Source organism: Dermacentor albipictus, chromosome 3, assembly GCF_038994185.2.
Source record: "Dermacentor albipictus isolate Rhodes 1998 colony chromosome 3, USDA_Dalb.pri_finalv2, whole genome shotgun sequence".
Lineage (NCBI taxonomy): Eukaryota > Metazoa > Arthropoda > Arachnida > Ixodida > Ixodidae > Dermacentor > Dermacentor albipictus.
This window is the reverse complement of record NC_091823.1, coordinates 77,646,536-77,663,035: the sequence shown is the minus strand read 5'-3', so window position 1 is coordinate 77,663,035 and position 16,500 is coordinate 77,646,536. Positions and strand designations below refer to the sequence as shown.

General features: G+C 46.2%; 1 protein-coding gene across 3 annotated transcripts; it reads left to right on the top strand.

Moving 5' to 3' along the window:
* Positions 1-44: 44 nt before the first annotated feature.
* LOC139057415 (uncharacterized) lies at positions 45-14,827 on the top strand. 3 transcript variants are annotated; one of them, XM_070535630.1, is made up of 5 exons: positions 45-487; positions 6,499-6,673; positions 10,009-11,247; positions 12,114-12,444; positions 13,983-14,827. In XM_070535630.1, the coding sequence occupies exons 1-5, from the start codon at positions 117-119 to the stop codon at positions 14,081-14,083; spliced, it is 2,217 nt and encodes a 738-aa protein (XP_070391731.1). In that variant the 5' UTR covers positions 45-116; the 3' UTR covers positions 14,084-14,827. The 3 variants fall into 3 exon arrangements, with proteins under 3 accessions (XP_070391731.1, XP_070391730.1, XP_070391732.1); XM_070535629.1 differs by having other exon boundaries at positions 12,114-12,449; XM_070535631.1 differs by lacking the exon at positions 12,114-12,444.
* Positions 14,828-16,500: the final 1,673 nt, after the last annotated feature.

Below are 16,500 nucleotides of genomic sequence, written 5' to 3'. Positions count from 1 at the left end.
CGTGCTCATTAGCTTCACGCGAGGCACGTGCAGAAGAAGAAGAATCCGAAGTCACCAGGCTGTCCGGGCTAACCGCTCCTGAATTTTCGGACCTATTTCTTATCCCTTTGACCACCATGCAGTCGGTCCTGCTCTCAGAATCACCGCAGGAGGTCAGTCAGGGACCCCGGTTGAGCAGGCAGCTGCTTCGGGAGTTGCCGGACGCCGTGCACCTAACGGGACGGTGGACGCGACCGTCGAGCCCCAATGCAAGCCACGAGCCGGTCGAAGAGCCGTGGCCGCTCGAGGACACCTCGCATGGCGGTCACTACATGCTCTACACCTCGTTCGTGCTAAGCTTGGCCGCGGCCATGTCTGTGGCACTGTTGTCTGTACCACCGCTGCTCATGGCTCGGGCCGTGGACTGCCCGCGCGGCTGCTTCACCCTTGACCGAAAGCTCAAGGCCTCGCTCAACCACAGCGTTCACCCGTGCGACGACTTCTACGCGTGAGCATTTCTGCCCTATTCGAGCACAAACGCGCCGACACTGAAACGCTCTCCGCATTCACAGTCCGTTGTTCTCACACTCAATGGAAAGGCTATTGGTGCGAGAATACTTGGATACAGCGCATCGAAACAGCGCAAGATTAGACAACACAAGTGTGCTGGTGTTGTCCAATCTTGTTTCGATTTTTTTTTGTCTGGCCCCTAGTATTGTCGTAGATATGTAACAACAAGCTTAGTTAGATGTGATAGGCTATAGATGTTTTCAACAGTGGGGTAGAGTGAGCTACGAGTATTTGAACGCTAAGGAAAACAGTCAAAATTAAATTATGGGGTTTTACGTGGCAAAACCACGATTTGATTATGAGGCACGACGTAGAAGGGCCTCATAACCACCAGGACTTCTTTGACGCGCACCTAAATCTAAGGGCACGGGTGATTTTGCCCTCATAGAAATGTGACCACTGCGGCCAGGATTCGATCCCGCAAACTCCTGCTTAGAAGCCCAACACCATAGCCACTGAGCAACCACGGCGGGTAAGGAAAACAGTTGCTGCCTTGATGAACACGTTTTCTTGCAAAAACATTGGCTCCAGTGACATTCCTGCTTCGGCTACTGCTAATAAGGTGAAGCAGACGACTTCAAGTTTATAGGGCATTGACATGCTTTTGATTAATTTTTGAAAGAAGTCTTAACTCCGCCAGAAGGAGCGAAGCGCTGCCTCTATACTGAAGTATGGTCCTCTTCAGTAAATCTTCTGGTCATTTCTAGAGTTCTACTATCTCAGTGGCTTTGCTGGGAGGTAGAGGAGATGAGTGATACAGCTGATAATCATTATATTCAATGAAGAACGTTTTAAGTGTTTGATGTCTCCAGTCAACTCCAGACAGGAGCAGAGGTTTGCTTATGAGTAGTGACACTAAACTTTATGTCAGAATAAACAGCATAAGTAATGATATAGTGGCCCTGTAACGTTCATAAACATATTTTCGTATTGCCATATGAGAGACGTAAAAGTTGTGAACGCGTCCCTAACGTTCTTCTCGTGGATTTTGAATTGCTTCTGCTCGTGGTCGCACCTCCAAGTGTACTAGACTTTTACCCAGAACATGGTATCTATTATTTCTAATTGAGGGGACAAAAGAAATTGTGTAGCCGCGGCAAAAGCTTACTAGTTAGCGTTTCATTAAAGCCTATACTATCACGAGCCCTTGCACTCTGTGAAGGGGGATGACCAGTGAAGCTGTTTATCCCAGGTCAGAGAGGTGACAGAGTTATGAACCAAGGTACGAACTCATTTACCCAAGGTTCTTGCATAAGCAGAACAACAATAGCTACAAACAAACCATAGCTACAAACAACTTAGCTATAAAACGCCCCTGATTTTATGTACACAAAACTATAGTGGTAGACCTAAGTAATTCGCACAATTGTTTTCGACAGAACGCCTCCGCACAATGCGAAGTTGCTGTAATGAGTTCACTTCGATGAACTTCGTGCAAGTCTGGGTGTGAGTGAGTGTCCCTGGTGAAATACGCTGCGAAGTTGAAAGTTTTGAATATGCTTTAGTCGCAACCGCATACATCGTGTCAACGTTTATTTGCGAACCTGATACAATGTACGCGACACCAAAAAAGCGGAAGCCAAGAAAGGCTGCGTAGTTGGATCACGGATGATGCAAAGCCCCGAAATAGCACCCGTGGGCTGAAAGGGGCACTAAACAATAACGTTTAAGCAATTCAGACGGACGAAATGTATTTTGAAAGCTTTATTTTCGTTAGTTTCGAAGTAATTACTTGAATATTACAAGAGAAAATGAAGGCCAAATGTTCGTTTGTTGTATTTTCTTCCACTACCGTGGTGCCACAATGTCCAATTGACGTCACAAGTTTACTGCAGAAGCATTTTCTTCTTTTTTCCGAGGTTGCGCGAGCGCTCCTGGATGCAAAAAAATTACGTCATCGCTTGACAACGCGGTATATTTAGTCCGGATGATATATTTAGTCTGTTTCGGGCCGCTAAGTGGTAGCAATCTCTAAACCATTTGGCCCTTTGAAAAGACGGGAATGTTTGGCGGACTTTCGCTATGTGTTGTCACCTCGACAGTAAAGTTCTGTGTTATCTTGGCGGTCTTCTTGAGATTGCTTCTCGATTGCGACGGATGAAGGCCTAGCCTATGGCCACACACAAGAAACTCTCGATGCCACTGCAACGGAAATGTAGCACCGTCTTTCACCGCACTGGCATTGAAAGAAAAAAAAACTAAGAAAAAAAAAGAAAACAGCGATACATGCTGCGCGATGGCAGATGGCGCAAAGGTCGTTGCAGAAAAATCCCCATTGTTTCAGCTGACACGCACTTCCCATCGCTTTGTATTGGCGAAGAGGTAGCTTTATAGGCTTATTGATAGCTTGCCTAATTTGTTGTAGCGAACGTACAGTGACGGATAGAAGGCACATGAGATAACACACAGCGATAACTTCCGACAACAGGTTTATTTCCAGTTTTCACATTCGCCACGGAAAACGCTTAGCGACGCGTACGTAGGCGCAGACAGAAACACCGGAACCACAAGAAGACACCTTTGCTGTGTCTGATTGCGTTTCGTAGTGCACGGCGTTGCTTCAGCATACGGCGCTGCTTCAGACAGCATACACGCCAGCATGTATGCTCCCCTCGCTCATGCATCAATGCTCCGAAGCTTCTAATCAGTTTTTCTCTTTAATATTTCGCGCGTCCTTAGCGCATCGAACATTCGTCAACTTCTCGTGGCTTCACATTGTGCTTCGGTGGCACGTGTGACAAGCCTGCGTGCATTTGACAGGATTGACGCTTGGTTGCTTCAAAGGCAAAGAATTCAGCGGAGCACTCTAATTTGTTCAGTGGGTTTTGTAGATTCTATATAGGGCTGTTGTTTTCGCAAAACGATGACGCTTTTCCGTCACACTCATCTCTGTGCATAGACCCGCCATGGTTTCTGAGTGGCTATGGTGTTGGACTGCTGAGCACGAGCTCGGGGAATTGAATCCCGGCCACGGCGGCCACATTTCTATGGGGGCGAAAATGCGAGAACACCCGTGTACATAGATTTGAGTGCACGTTAAAGAACCCCAGGTGGTCGAAATGTCTGGAGTCCTCCATTGCAGCGTGCCTCATAATCAGAAAGCGGTTTCGGCACGTAAAATCCCATAATTCATTTTTTATCTCTGTGCATAATTGATGTGCGACGTCCGTAACGCCCCAGCCGACGGTCGTTAGACCCCCGTCTAATTCCTTCGTTAAACAACATTGATTCATATCATTATTTCTCGCGTTTTTTAAAGCAGCCAGCTTTCCTTGCATATTTCCTACTTTTCCCATACTCGGAACCGAGTGGTGGGACGCACTTGTAGCTGACCGCCCACTAGCTTTTGTTGACTAGCTCTCTGTCACTTGCTGTCGCGCGAGGAGTTTATAGTGTTTGAAGATTTACATGCTGCGGTCAGTGGCAGCGCTGTGACGTGCGCTATGACGTTTGTCGCCGAAATTCACTGTGCGTCTCTTGTCGAGATGGTCCGAAATGTAGACTTCTTCCGTGGGTAATACCGGAAGATGTACAACATGACTCTCGCGATACACATCTTCATGCTATATGATAGCAGACCTATCTGCGACTACTTTCACTGTTCTTATGCCATTGAGTGGTCACCGCTTCAGCGGCAACCTACTTTCGCTCAGAAACCGTATAGTCCTAAACTTATTTTTTTTTCGTACTTCGGCTACTATAGCTCAGCGAAAGGTCTTGAAATTTCCCAAGTTCGCTCTTTGGCGTTTTAGGAATGCAATATTGTTCATATTTCCAAGTAACCAATTAGCTAGAGCCATTCAGATGCCGTCAAAATTGATGTAATCATAGCACCCGTGCTAGTGCAGGAACTTCGACGCTCAAGCGTCTTTTCTGGCTTAACAAGAAATTTTTGTCCTTGAGACTGCATTTTGTGGTGTTATGTAATGACAATTTAGAGGCTAATAACGGTCAATATATTAGACTTCCGCCTAATATCGAACTGGCTTTGAAGGATATTTAACGAAGAACATGCTTCGTCGTGGACACACCCTGAGCTATACCTAGTTTTACCGTACCAACTTTTAGCGACAAAAAAAAAAATCCCGTTCAGAGAGCGTGTCAAAGCTTGCCGATTGACAAATAAGGCGTATGATCTCTTGTTGACCCAACCGTGCCGCGCAACTTCTAACTAACGTCTCGGGCCAAGGCTTCGGTTTGACGTACACATCGGTCCTGGCCACTGGCTTTTCTCCGCTTCTGCAACTTAACCATACGCGTTCACGAGTGGTCCAACACAGGAAGGAACGCACTGACAACTGTGGCTTTGCCTGCACTGCCAGTGAGTAAATTCAGCAACATATTCCGGGACATGGACCTTATCGTAAACGCTTAGCTAACACACCCACTCCCGAAGGGCATTAGATATTCGCGTACCTAAGATTGCGCCTTGCTTATTTAGGAAAGGAAAGTAAGCCTGGAGAAATGAATGGTGTACCAAACTTGCTCTAGACTTTTTGGCCACCATTTGCTTTTTATTTCTTCCTAAAGTAGTCATTAAGAAATTTTTCTTCAATGTATTAACATTGACAAAGCTCGCTTTAGTTATGGTAGGAAAATTGAAGTATTGAGTACTGTTAGCAGCAGTTCAAGAGATGACTGAAACTATAGGGTGGTTGCCGCACGGCTGAACGAAAAACGAGATCTGGGGTCCTATAACGCAACAGCTTTCCAATCTGGTTTAATTCCGATCACCTGGCGTCCAATTTACATAAGCGCCGACGCAAGCATCTGGCGGTAACCCGCAGCGTTGTTCGGAACGCCGTGTCAAACGCGCACCTCGTTTTATATGACGTCACTTTTTTTGCTTTCAAAGATAATAGCAATGCCTACATCGAACACAGTTTTTCTTAGGAGGCGTGGAGCACGCTGAAGTGGGGAAGGTTTCGATGGGGCCGAGCCAGCACAGTGAAAAAAAATGGCTGTGGCTTAGCTAAGGTTAAGCCCAGGATGCGAAGCATACTAGCCTTTATTTTAGTTGTTGAACCACTGTTTAGCTTGTTGAACTGCTGTTGCTTGGCTATATTTGTTCAGCTAGACGAAGAAACAACTCACGCAGGCGAGCGCACGAGCAGAGACCCGGCTATGTAGCTACGCGGCTGCAAGCGAGCGCACGAGCTGAGCCTCCGCTTTTGCAGCTGTTATGACGTCATATGGTAGCTACGCGGCCGGGCGCGGCGCGGCAAGTAAGAGCGTGGTTGTGCGGCTAGTATGCTTCGCATAATAAACAACCGGATGAGAAAGGTGGTGCCTGCGGCTTCGGCTGGTTCACTTCCCCTTACTTGGTTACCTTGTGGTGGCTGGTCGAAAGTCGAGGCGGCGTGCAACGGAAGGTTAAAAATGCCGCTAAAAGGGACCTTCAGCAAAGAAGAATTGGTAAAACAGTGTCATATACGTGCCGAAAGGGCTAGTTAATGTTATATTGCCATGCGAAAACTTTTATTTTGAGCTAAGAAATCCGTTCTCCCCGGCAGCACCGAGTAACCAGTGCCAGAGTGATCGGAGGGCAGCAGTCTTCTATTACTTGCTTGCACTTCACTTTGACGCAACGAGATTTCGCAGTTTTGTGACGTTGCCTGATAGACAGCGGAAGAGGGCGCAACCCCTAAACGTTTGACCGATACGGAAGCCTACTGACAAAGAAGGCATAAAATATTTTTTTTTTGCGGAACTGGTGAGTTTCAAAGGCTCTTCAAGTACACCGGAATGACGCGAAGAGATTTAAACCAAACATTTACTTTAGCTGGTGTTGTATTACTAGAAACATTGACGTAAGTAACACTTAGACTGAGTATTCAATTGATAACAAATTCGGTGATGTTAATTCTCTACATGGCAACGCTGCATACATATATATATATATATATATATATATATATATATATAACGTATATTATATTTGATACCCAGGTTCGTATGCAGCGGTTGGGACGGTGAAGTACGCCGCTACATATCACCCTTAGACAGATACAGAATGACTTTCATTCAGTCAACGATCAAAAGCATACTGCTCGAGAAAATCCCTCGCCATTCCACCAAGGCAAAGGGAAAAGCCGCTGGGTTCTTACTTCGCTGCCTCAGCCGGGTAAGTCATGAAGACCATAATCTGTCTGTGAGATATACTAGTGTCAATGTTTACAGGTGTTTCGGTACATATTTATACTGTGTCGTCTTCTACTGGTACGCTTGTATCGTCTTCAGTTCTGCCTTTGCCGCCTGTGACTGGGAGGAATTTGCAGGCAATCGTTATAAGAACACGGAAATATATTTATATTGAAGTGCGATGGTAGAGACGGTACTTTATTCCAAGAAGGAAAAATGGCGCCGAGGCAAAAACGCAGACGAACCGATGATTGATGATTACTTTATACAGAAGAAGACGAAGTCCACATAAATGCTCACTATATATATATATATATATACACACGGAACTACGGAATGATTATGACGCACACTTTCTAGATAATAATGGGACTTTTCAATGACTCTTATTTAATTGGGGAAGCTGCCATTGTTTACTAAAATGGCTATATTGTGGTGACGAGCCGCTTTTTATAGCGCGACAATTTGCTGATCCCTTTTGAGGGAGGGAGAGGGAGAGATAAAAGGAAGGCAGAAATGTTAAACAGTCAAGAGTCCGTTTGGCTACGGTGCGCTGAGAGAAGGGAGGAGGAGAATAGAAAGAAGGGAGAGAAAGAGAGAGACGGCGGTAGAGAGACGTGCACGGACAACACTCCAGAGTCGAAGGTGCTCGCAAAAGCCAAATGTTCTCAGAATGCACAAAAGTGCCTTCGCTGCCTTCTGAGCCGATGATCGGTGGTTACAGTGTTCTGGTAATGTCCGTTTACTCAGAAAGCGGTCGTCTAGTTTCCTGAATGCGTTGGACATCGATTGTATCTGTACTTCAAACTGAGGACAGTGGCACAATAAGTGGTGAATGTTCCCCTCGCAGCCGTAAACATCACATGCAGGACTGTCAGCTGTTCCAATTACTGCTGAACAAGCTTTCGTGAAGGCACTTCCAGCCACAACCAACACAGACGCTTCGCGTCGCTGCAGTGCGGCCGGAGGTCCGAGTTGCAGTTGAAGGGTTGAGTCTGTGCAGTATGGTGCACCCTGTATGTGCGGTATTGCACTGTGTTAAGGAGAGCATACGTGCTATAAAATGTGAAGCTGTCTCGCAGCGTCTGTCCTCGAGAGTAGAATTGGGACCCAGGGGGCTTCTGGTTCTACATCCTAGCTGCCTGATATGCGTCATCATTCCCTATGAAACCAGAATGGTCTGGTATTCATTGACAAGTGATATCATGGCCTCTTTCTCTCGAGTGATGGATGAGTTCCTTGATTTCGCACGTATGTTAAACGTGAGTTCGATGTCGGAGAAATGAGTGTATACAATATAAGCCCGGCTTTGAATCGCAGAAGACTACCCATATTTTAGGACTATCTGTGTTGATCACACGAAGCTCACGGCGCACAGCCCTGAGCTCTGCAGCTGTAGACCTAATGGTATGGGAAGTCTTGAACCCTTGGATTACTCCCCTTGTTCCTAAAGCTACAGCGCCAGCGGACCTAGTTGATGTAGTTGAGACACCAGTATTGACGTCTGTTCAGTTGCTGTATTTCTCGTACAAGAGGAGTAAAGTAAGTTGCTTGAGTGCAGATGACGGCAAGTCCGATTTTTTTCTGAAGCCCTGAGATTGTGAGGTTTAGTTAAGCACTGCTCACACACCATGGAGAAATCGAAGGTCTTGCATAAGGTGTGTACGCTGACGTAATGGAGGAAGGCTCGCGAAGATATCCGCTGAGTGTCGTGTGGGGCCTTTCTATGGAGAGACTCGTGAGGTGGTGGACTAGGGATCCGGGCGAAGTGCCTTTTGAGAGAAGGAAATGAAGGTACGAATGTGACAGATGGCTCCGAGCTCGTACGTTCCCTATACTTTCGGCACATTGTGTCTTGAAATATGATCTGCACTGGAATAAAAGTAAATAATTTATAAAATTATACTGAGGCGGTCGCTGACGTCGGATGAGTCGGAGCGCATGTGGCGCGGTGAGTCACGTGACACACTGAATGGAACTGCGCGCCACATGACCCGCCCCGCAAGAAGTGTTAAAGCAGCAGGACCGGACAGAGGCTCCTCTCGGAGAGTGCTGCTCCTATTGGCTTGGGACTTCTCCCCTTTACACAGCTGGCACCTTCTATAGTGTACGATTTCTAGGAGCTTACGTGTATCTAATAAAGCATTTTCCTCTTTAACTTTTATTTTCTTTTTTATAGTATATTTGAGTGCCTGATCATAAAGGATGAATTAAAGCGGTATGCTAAGAGAAGGTAATCAAATTTATGGCAAGGTCATCACCCTATCTGCGCCATTGAGCTTAGAGTTGTAACGTTCTATGTGAATGTATCCGCATAGAGCTTAATGTGATGGCGGCTGCCTCGTAGCTACGTCATGATAGTTTTGCGCGAACTAATATTAAGAAATGCAAATTTTTTTTTTATAACGTAAGTGCACCACATCGAGCCACTCATCTAGTGAACACTGCCTCTAAAGGACCACTTACACTCACTATCGATGGGTTAAAAGGGAATACAGTCGGTTTTCTTGGTGAAGGGGCGAATGATTTGAGGGCACTCGTTTGTTTTTCCACCCATTGCAGATTCCTGGGCTATAGTTCTAATCGATCATTAGCGAGCAAATCTTGTTTGAACACATGGACAGCCTAAAGGCTGTTTTGTCTACCCTGCACTTCGCTGCATATGTATATTGCGCTACAACCGTTATATTGTTAGGGCCACAGCGGGATAACTTGCACATGCAAACTTCTTACAAGATATACTTTTTATTCTCAGACCACGACCTGCATAACGTAAAATCAAGAGCACGTTTATATAAGCGAATTAAATCGGCTAGGATGTCTTGCGCTTACGTTTAGGTTGGCAAAACAAACGTTACTACTTTAAACGTGATTTATCTTTACGCTTTGCCGATATCTTTCCTTTCAGAATTGTGGACTGTATTAAAATAATTATTATGAACAGTCATGCCCCCAGAGCAAGAGAATTTATTCCCTTTAACGGTAGCGATCAAAGAATACGTGACGACAGAGCATTAATATTCACGGCATGCGAAAGTGAAGTAGCTATAGAAAAGTTTAACAAGACAAATTGGCATTTCGGCCACTTGCATGGCTGAAGGGCTTGCTCGAAGCCATTTTCTAACACTTCTGAGTGACATGTGTGTGCATGCCAATATACTTACTTCAACTCAATGGAGACAGGATAGGATAAAGGCTACTGGCTAACCAAGGGGCAATTTCAACGCTGAGTTCACCAGATCCATCGGCAGTCGCTGCACTTGCACAATACGCGCAGAGTGGCATGTGCGCTAATTTTCGGTTGTCTGCCGTCCCTAGGCTGGCGGAGAAAACATCGCGCAACTCAAAGAATTCCTTGAAGAGCTAGGTCTACCCTGGCCGAGCAAGTCTCCTGCTACAAGGCCGCAGCTGCTCAACATTCTGGTGCGAGCCTCACTCAAGTTTGGCATGCCGATGTTCTGGGTCTTCTATGTGGGTCGCCATCCGAACCGCCCCTCGGAGAACACTATCTACATGACACTTGACCCACGCTGCTCTGAGTGGAGACAACACATCAGGGCGCTACGAAAAAAAGGAAAGGTGAAGGACTACTTGAGACGCGGCGCTGAGGTTGTGGGCCGCGAAGGACAGTCCTACTCCCGGATGATTAAGCAGGTGCTGGACACCCACATAGAGATTAACGAACTCGCGCATCTTTACTGGGGAGATGACACAGTGCCTAGTTTATACAATCTGAGCGATCCAGATCTCCGGCGAGCCATCAACGGCCACCTTCCCGACGACTCGCAGCTCTGGCCCGAGGACACGATTATCAACCTTCAGCCGGATTTTTTCGCCAACCTAGACGGCACGCACCTGAGTAAGGAAGGGTACCAGGAGCGATTCAAGCTATTCTTGGGCGCCTATGTTGTGTGGGCGTTGTCTCCAATGATCTCGAAGTACATGACCAACAGCATGCTTGCGGACATGGGCCTAGAAGGTACCGAAGGAGACTACCATTTTTTCATATGCACAGAGGCCCTTATGATGTTGATGCCTCTCGTGCAGTGGCGCCAGTCAACAGACACCCTGGGCGATCGGACTCCCTCGTGGAACATCCTGCGCCTAGATATACGCTCATTGAGCCTGTGGATGAGTTCCTACGGTGTGACGTTCGAACACTTGGTGAAAACTGTCAGTGCCCGGCTCGCGACCAACGCCTTCAATATGTCGTACACATGGGAGATGCTCGACAACGCGTACTCATACTTTCCCAACTATACGGACATGTTATTTTTCGATTTGTACCGACAGGCAGCCATGGCCACAGCGAGCTACTTCAAGAAGTCCCTGCGCCAACCAGAACACAGCATTTACCACGTACCAGGGATTGCCGCAATCGACCTCTACCGGTTGTTGGTGGGCCGCGAGGTGATAGTACATCAGTATTATTCATCATCACCACTGTATGAGCCTTGGCATCCACCAGCAGTGGCTTCAGCGGTGACTGGAACTCGGACCTCGAAGCAGGTTTTTGTGCTACTCTGGTTCTTTATATTTTACAACACCTTATTTGAGGTAAGTGCTTTGGAAAAGCTGAAAAGCAGTGAAACGACTCGTAGTGCCAGTTAAGCGTCTTGCCACCATTTTGCTGAACCCGGGGGCAGGGAATATACTTTGCCTATTTAGCGTTAAAATGAGGGAATGTTTAGAGGAGGCATATCGGGAATTAGCACAGCTATTTTCCTAAATATTTATGCATATCCACCTTTCTGTGTCCATTCAGTGAACTAAGGCGCCACAATAATGATACTTCGCAGCTGGCGCTGAACGAGAAAATTCACTTTCACTTGATCGTGCGGTCTCTTCCCCAGTCAGCGTTAAACCATTTTCTGCTGATTTTAGCTGCACTTATTTCCGCATGACAGTGTGACTGGACGTTTTGTGCATGAACTTGTGCATATTTTAAAGCATTTTCTTGCGCACTGTTTCTACACGCTGAAAACAGAGACCGTGCGGGTTTAGAATCTTGCAAATTTTACATTTGCCTAGCAGCTTTTGCGGAAAGCTTGCTTTTCAACGCAGGCTAAGGTTTAGAAACGGTAGAAGGTTCACTTATTCCAATGAGGGCCTTCGCTTAATTTTTTCAGCAACAATATATATAGAGAACCTATAAATGCCAAAGTGGTGGCCAGCTAGCGTCCTGACGTATGACCTCTGTATGGAGGGCTTTACGAATGCGCTCTCTGGGACAGGATTCCCGTACGATTCCTCGCGGTACCGTACCACTGCCGACTGTGATAATGCATGTAAATTCATTACAAATTAGTCTTGAATTTGGTAGCGGATGTGCCGGGTCGATGATAGTTGCATTGAGGCTGCTTTCAAGCATTAAAACAAAGCCTTCAGTATTTTATTATATTTCTTCCGTCTCGCACGTTCAGTCGCACAGTACGGCGACAGTGGACCCGAGCATGCTAAAGCTGAAGGAGGACATGAAGCGTTTCTTCGCGTACTTAAACGCCTCGGACACATTCCCGGAGGCAAACGAGCGCAAGTTTCGCGACGTGTATTTGGCGAGCATCGCGGCCCACACGGCCAGCTTCCTTCCGGAAATGCCCGATTGGCGCCTGCCTTCCTCCGGCGGCGAGAATGCGACACTACCGCCGTCTGGCGAGAACCAAAATGGTCTGTTCAAGGGAATGGAGCCGGAGCAAGTGTTCTTCCTCCTCAGCTGCTTCGACCACTGCGGCTACTCCGGACGCGAGCGCCTAAGTAAGGTGTGCGCTGTGACTGTTGTACTGCACCTTCGCGCCTGCTATATTCCCGTGCACAGTTTTCCCAGAACAGGCGGGAGGGGGGGGGGGGGGGGGGGTATTCTGTAAGAGTCCACCAGTGGAGTGTCCATTTCGGCCGGTGCTGATTGGATGTAGCTCTACGAGAGAGGAGGAGACTGTCAGACAGACAGACGCTAGTGTCTCATGAACAAGAATGATCCTCTTAAATGTTCAGTCATAAAAATATATACAGCCAGAATGGTCACATGACTTGTGTGAGAACTGGTGAAAGGAAATGTAAGCATAGCGTTTATCTCAGCGCGTGTCTGTCGCACAGGCACACACAGTGCGCATCGGGATGACGTCACAGAGACGAGTGGCCCTAGCCAATCAGCAGCGACCCAGATTCTGTAAGAGTCCATTAGGTGGACTCTTACAGAATATCCCCCCCCCCCCCCCTCACTTGTCTGGAAGCGCTTGTTGTGCCCGTGCACGCCTCTCATTAACGTGAGGCTAAAGACTGACTCTACATCGGTTAAGACTGATAAATTATTTTTCCGAAACTTAATTTTCGTTCAGCTCGCCATGAGGTCTGCATTGGTGGAATGGAACGTTCGTGTAAAACTTCTCTTTCTGAAACTTCTTGCAGAAACGCCAAAGGCGGTACGCCAGTGTAGCGTCACGGATTTCATAGTATGATCCCGTGTTTGAGCTGTGTGGCCACAGGTGTTGCGGCCGTTGTGGCTTTGGCTTGTTTAGAATAGAACCCACAACCATCTTTACCGGTAAAAATTTAACTCGGCACGAGCGGACGCTCTAAAATTTATGGTGGTGTGGCGAGATTAGACGGTACAGATGACGTCACAGAGACGACTAGCCCTAGCCAATCAGCAGCGACCCAGATTCTGTAAGTTCAAAGCATCGTCGCCACTGATGTTTAGATTCTGCGTTTTCTCTTGATTATCACGCCTTCCCTCTGAGTGGGACTGGCATTCTCGCTGCTGCAAAAGGCTTCTCTTTTTCTAATAAAGCTCGAGTTATCTTTTTTCTCTTTAGCGTCCGTCTAAAAGCACGAATACGAAACAATGCATGCCCGAAAGGGAGGCATCAGCTTGCATAAAATAGCAGCATGCCGTCTCACTAATGTCGGGGCGTAATCACAAGTCATATTGAATTATGAGCAACAGCTTGCGGCACGAAGCCGCAATTTAGTTTCCTGAGCTAGGTTGCATGGAACATAGCGCATTTGGTGCAATGTTTTATGAAACGACCGGTTGGATAATGAGAGATATAAGTTCGTTGATTACGTTTCTAATTATGCGGAATTCTGTTTAGCATCTAGTTAAGACGCTTTAATAAACTGTTGCAAGTCAGCGCTGTGTGCGTGTTGCCGTCTCGTGTCCCTGTCTTTTTTTGTGCCATGTCCGTTTTCGTCCCCATTGAAGGTTGAACTTTGTAAATGTTAGGCGCTGAAACGAAAATAACACAACGACAGCCGCCGAATGCGACGCTAACTCTGGCAATCTCAATTTCTAGATTGCCATATGCAACGTGGCTCTCCCTGTGTGCCCTCGATTCCGGAGGGCGTTCAGGTGCGGTCCCCAGCATCGCCTGTTCGGGAACTTCACATGGCCTGATCCACCTGCACATTCCGACTGAAGCCTGTGACGGGCCACCTCACATTTATCGTGGTTCGCCAGTCAGACTCCAGCGATCCCCACAGAGACGAAAACTCCTAAGGACATTGAAGTTTCTGAGGGGACACCGTCTGCCATTTTCAGGAGCCGCCTTTGTTTCTCTGAAGTGGATTGCGCTTGTCTATTGGTTTATCTCGTTCTTATATTTCCATGCCTGAAGTTTTCTTTCGTTGATGCCCCATCAGCGAAATGCTTGCTTAGCATTTTTTCCTAAATACGGTTCTTGAACTCGATTCTTGTGATCTCACCGCTGCTATGAGAAAGTGCACATAACGGTATATTTATTGGTTTCATTTCAGCGTCACCGATGCGTTATGTTTAGGAATTTTCGTTCACAGACATAACACGACGTTTTGGGATTAGTGCTGTGCAAGGCAGCCCTTGTTATTTGAATTGGGCATCTGTAAAGCACCATGTTGCTGCACATGTCGAATGCTTTGGAGAAAGGTGTGTTTTTTTTGCATTCCTATCTAGAAAAGCAGCGATTTGGACGATAAGCGTAGGAATGGGCATTCAATGCCGTGCAATTATATTTTTTTATGTGTGAGTCCGATTTCACATTAAGAGGTTTCGCGAACTTCCAAGTGTGTTTGCTAATGAGGCGCTGTTGTGTGCATATCCCAACCCGTTTGTGAATGACGTATTGAGAATATACACAGTATTACACAGTATTATTATTATTAATTATACCTATTTGCGTGAAATTTTGTTGAGGACGGTAGTACTGGCGTGCTAGTGATGTTGTTGACCGTGCCACTAAATATCCATTTGAAGCGTCATTCTGTGAACTAACTCAACCCACTTCGTTGCTGAACGCCCCACAGCCGAAGTAAGCGAGATTCCACATCCAGAATTAAGTGTAGTCCGGTGACACTTGCTTGATTTAATAGGCTTTCATTGCAGCTCCTAAGTCAAGCAATAAAACAAACGAAAAACGGTAAGTGAGATTACTGGGAAAGCGTTCACTTACGCAACGTGGTCAACAACACTCAATTGCCTGTGGAAAACTACTAGTATGTATAATAAAAGTTTGTTGCTTTAATAACCAAATTTTAATTCCACAACCGTAGCATGCCTGCAGACATTTTTTTTTAAACTTTAGTATCGTCGCTGCCTTTTTTACCTTTATACCACCAGATTAATTTCTGAGTACGAGCACGCCAGTAGTGCTAAGAACGCAGACGTATTTTTTATTCAATCTCGGAGTCGTGTACGTGTTGTATGTCATTTTTACCGGATGTGTTTGTCGAGCTAAGGGAATCGCTAATAACTTCCAAGTTAATTTGGCATACTTAAAGCAGAATGACATTTCATCAGGAGGAAAACATATAGGAAACATATTGAATTTTATCTCACCTACAGCAAGTTTTTCGACGCACTTGTGGAAATGTTTATTTACAGCATTCGATATGTGAACCCCAGCTGTCCCGTGAATTTCATTATGATCACCTTATTATTTTTGTTAAATGTTTTGCTGGTGGATTTGTCTGAATGTAATCGAGTACTGTCCTCGCACAATTATCGGCATGTACGCTCTTCAAAAGTTGCGAAATGTTGTCATTCACGAAACGTTGTACTATACTTATATTATTCCTCGCAAACTGCTGTCATTTAACGTGCATTGGAGCTCTTACGCTGGTGCGCGTGGCTTCTTCGCATGCGTCCATTATTTTTATAGGCAGAAAGAGAGGAATAAAGACCACCTACGTTTCAATGTAGTTAAGGAAGCCAAAAAAGCTTTTCTATAATAAGCAGGCAATTTGCGTAAAAACAATTTACAGGGCGGCCTTGTGCATACTTTCGGGACTCCATGGTCATCACTAGAGTTCATTAGATTTTAGATTTTTGTAATATCAAGCTATCATAAAGTCCAATGATATTTACAAGTTTTTTTGTATAATATGGGCTTTGTCGTCGAAATTCATGTACTTGACTTCTCTACACTCATCATCATTACCTTGCGTCGTCATGCTTGTTTTTTCATGAGGCTGGCCCTGCAGCTTAAATATTTTATAAATAAGAAATTCAGTACCCAAGCACTCCGTAGAGATGGTTAACCAGCGAAGACGTAACGTGCGGCCCCAGTATTTATCACTGGGTGTGATACCGTCAGGATTACCTACCGTCAGGATTACCGTCAGGATTACCTAAAGGGTATATTAAAGTCTATTAAACGTCGGCAAAATAGCGCACTCAAGGCGCTATTCTGCCGTCGCCGTCGCTGTGTGGTTCCGTAAGTAGTGCAAGGGCGATAAAAAACCATCGCGCCGCGCCGTATGCTCTATGTGCGAATGAAAGCGTGTGAGGGTGAGCCGTTTCGCGAGCGAAGAACGCGGCCCAGATGCGTGCCCTATCCT

Excerpts from the sequence above, each read along its gene's own strand:
- LOC139057415 (XM_070535629.1), top strand. The coding sequence starts at position 117 with ATGCAGTCGGTCCTGCTCTCAGAATCACCGCAGGAGGTCAGTCAGGGA. Across the intron at positions 488-6,498 it reads CCGTGCGACGACTTCTACGC|GTTCGTATGCAGCGGTTGGG; the intron begins GTGAGCATTTCT and ends TTTGATACCCAG. Across the intron at positions 11,248-12,113 it reads TTTACAACACCTTATTTGAG|TCGCACAGTACGGCGACAGT; the intron begins GTAAGTGCTTTG and ends TCGCACGTTCAG.